Genomic DNA, 1999 nt, shown 5'->3' on the forward strand with positions numbered 1-1999 from the left:
CAACTATATGTGTATTTTTGTTGATATATATATTTGGAGTACTTATTAATGCAATTATAATAACAGTGATATACATTGATTACCATTTGCACACTCCAATGTATTTATTTCTCTGTAACCTGGCCTTTGTAGACGTCTGCTATACAACCACTACTGTCCCTAACCTGCTGTACATGTTACTATCTGGAGATAATAGAGTGTCCTTCATACAATGCTTCACCCAGTTGTACTTTTATTTTTTGGCTGGTTCCTCAGAGATTTATCTAATATTCATTATGTCATATGACCGATATGTTGCTATATGTGATCCTTTACACTATCACACTATTTTAAACCGGAAACACTGTGTTGTATTTGCATCTGGCACTTGGATATCAGGATGCTTAAACTCATTTGTGATTACAATCCCAGCATCACACATGTCCTTCTGTCATTCTCGCACCATACACCAGTTTTTCTGTGATGCTAAAGCTCTGATGAACATCTCCTGTGCTGGCGAAGACTTTTCTATTGTAATCTATATGGAAGCATTGGTATATGGAACCTTTCCTGTCATGTTCTGTTTGACATCATACGTAAAAATTATCAGGGTCATTTTGCAGATAAAATCTAAAGATGGAAGAAAGAAAGCCTTCTCCACCTGCTCATCCCACCTCACCGTTGTCATTATGTTCTATATGACAACTTTGTCTGTGTACCTTGTGCCACCATCAGATTACTCCAGTGTCCTAGAGCCAGTGTTTAGTGCTCTGTACTCTGTTGTCACTCCCACGATAAACCCTCTGATCTACAGTCTACGGAATAAAGATATGAAAAGTGCTCTACGGAGACTACTGGTGGGGGAAACCAAGTCATGAGAATTACACTGTTAATTATAACTACAGTTTAGCAAATTGTTGTTAATGACTATGAAATTAAAAAAAAATAGTCATTGAATTTGCTCTTATTGATCCTTTATTCTTAAAATTTTTTCTTTTTGGTTTGTCCTGTCTGCTTCAACATTTTTCATTGCTTTTCATCATTAACCCTGAATTTCAGTTTGATGCTCCTGATCAGTGGCAGATGCAGAGGCAAAGCTGCAGAGCAGTCATAAATTCAAATAGAGGAGCCACACCTACTGCCACCACAAACACTGCCAAACATTGCCGGCCAGAACCCACTGGCACTAGGTGTATTTCACCTATCTGAACTCTGGGCTGTACTGCAGCACCACCTCTTGAGCCACCACTGCTCCTGATTATGAGTTGTACACAATATTGATTTTGGACAGAGTTGAGCAATCTTTGTTAAAATATTTTTGGTTGAACCATTTTTGCCCATTTTCCAGTGTTTGGGAGCAAATGGTCGATTGTTGTCTGCTCCTATTCTTGACCACAATTTCATTCAAAGTAGCCAGATTGGACAGATGGACTGCCATATATTTATACAGTGTATGCCCAGTTTTATGGGCCCTACACACTGGGCGATATTAGTAAAAGATATGAACGATCTCCTTCATTAATGAACGAGATACCATTCATATTTTTCAGTGTGGAGGCACCAGCGATGAATGATGCGCAGCCCTGCACTCATTCATCGCTGGTGCCCCGTCGCTTGTGCTTGCAGGCCAATATGGACGATCTCGTCTATATTTGCCTGCACTGCTATGGAGCCGGGTGATGGGGGGAGTGAAGAAACTTCACTCCCCCGTCACTGCCCCCCATGCCGCTGGGGAACCCGTCGGCCGTTTCCGCCGTGGGACAGCTCAACGGCAGATCGCATAGTGTGTAGGGCCCATAAGATGCACAATGTTGATTTGAGCATATCACAAGGTACATTCTGTTTAAAATCAGTAGTGCAGTATTAGTGCCAGGTGGGGAGATTTGTTCTCTTTTGCCTAAGGATAGCTTAATTACATGTCATCTGCAGGAGTAAATTTCACCAGCAAACAATCTATAATACTAACTACAGTAAGCCAATACTTTAGAAATTAAAGACCGTCAATTAATTATATTATTTC

General features: G+C 40.5%; 1 protein-coding gene across 1 annotated transcript; it reads left to right on the forward strand.

Annotated features, from left to right (window-relative positions):
- Positions 1-275: 275 nt before the first annotated feature.
- Positions 276-857, forward strand: LOC134944284 (olfactory receptor 1G1-like). The gene has a single exon (XM_063932862.1). The coding sequence runs from the start codon at positions 276-278 to the stop codon at positions 855-857; it is 582 nt and encodes a 193-aa protein (XP_063788932.1).
- The last annotated feature ends 1142 nt before the right edge of the window (positions 858-1999 follow it).

The sequence above is a fragment of the Pseudophryne corroboree genome, chromosome 7, assembly GCF_028390025.1.
Source record: "Pseudophryne corroboree isolate aPseCor3 chromosome 7, aPseCor3.hap2, whole genome shotgun sequence".
NCBI lineage: Eukaryota > Metazoa > Chordata > Amphibia > Anura > Myobatrachidae > Pseudophryne > Pseudophryne corroboree.

Coding starts and splice junctions, on each gene's coding strand:
- LOC134944284 (XM_063932862.1), top strand. CDS start 276: ATGTCATATGACCGATATGTTGCTATATGTGATCCTTTACACTATCAC.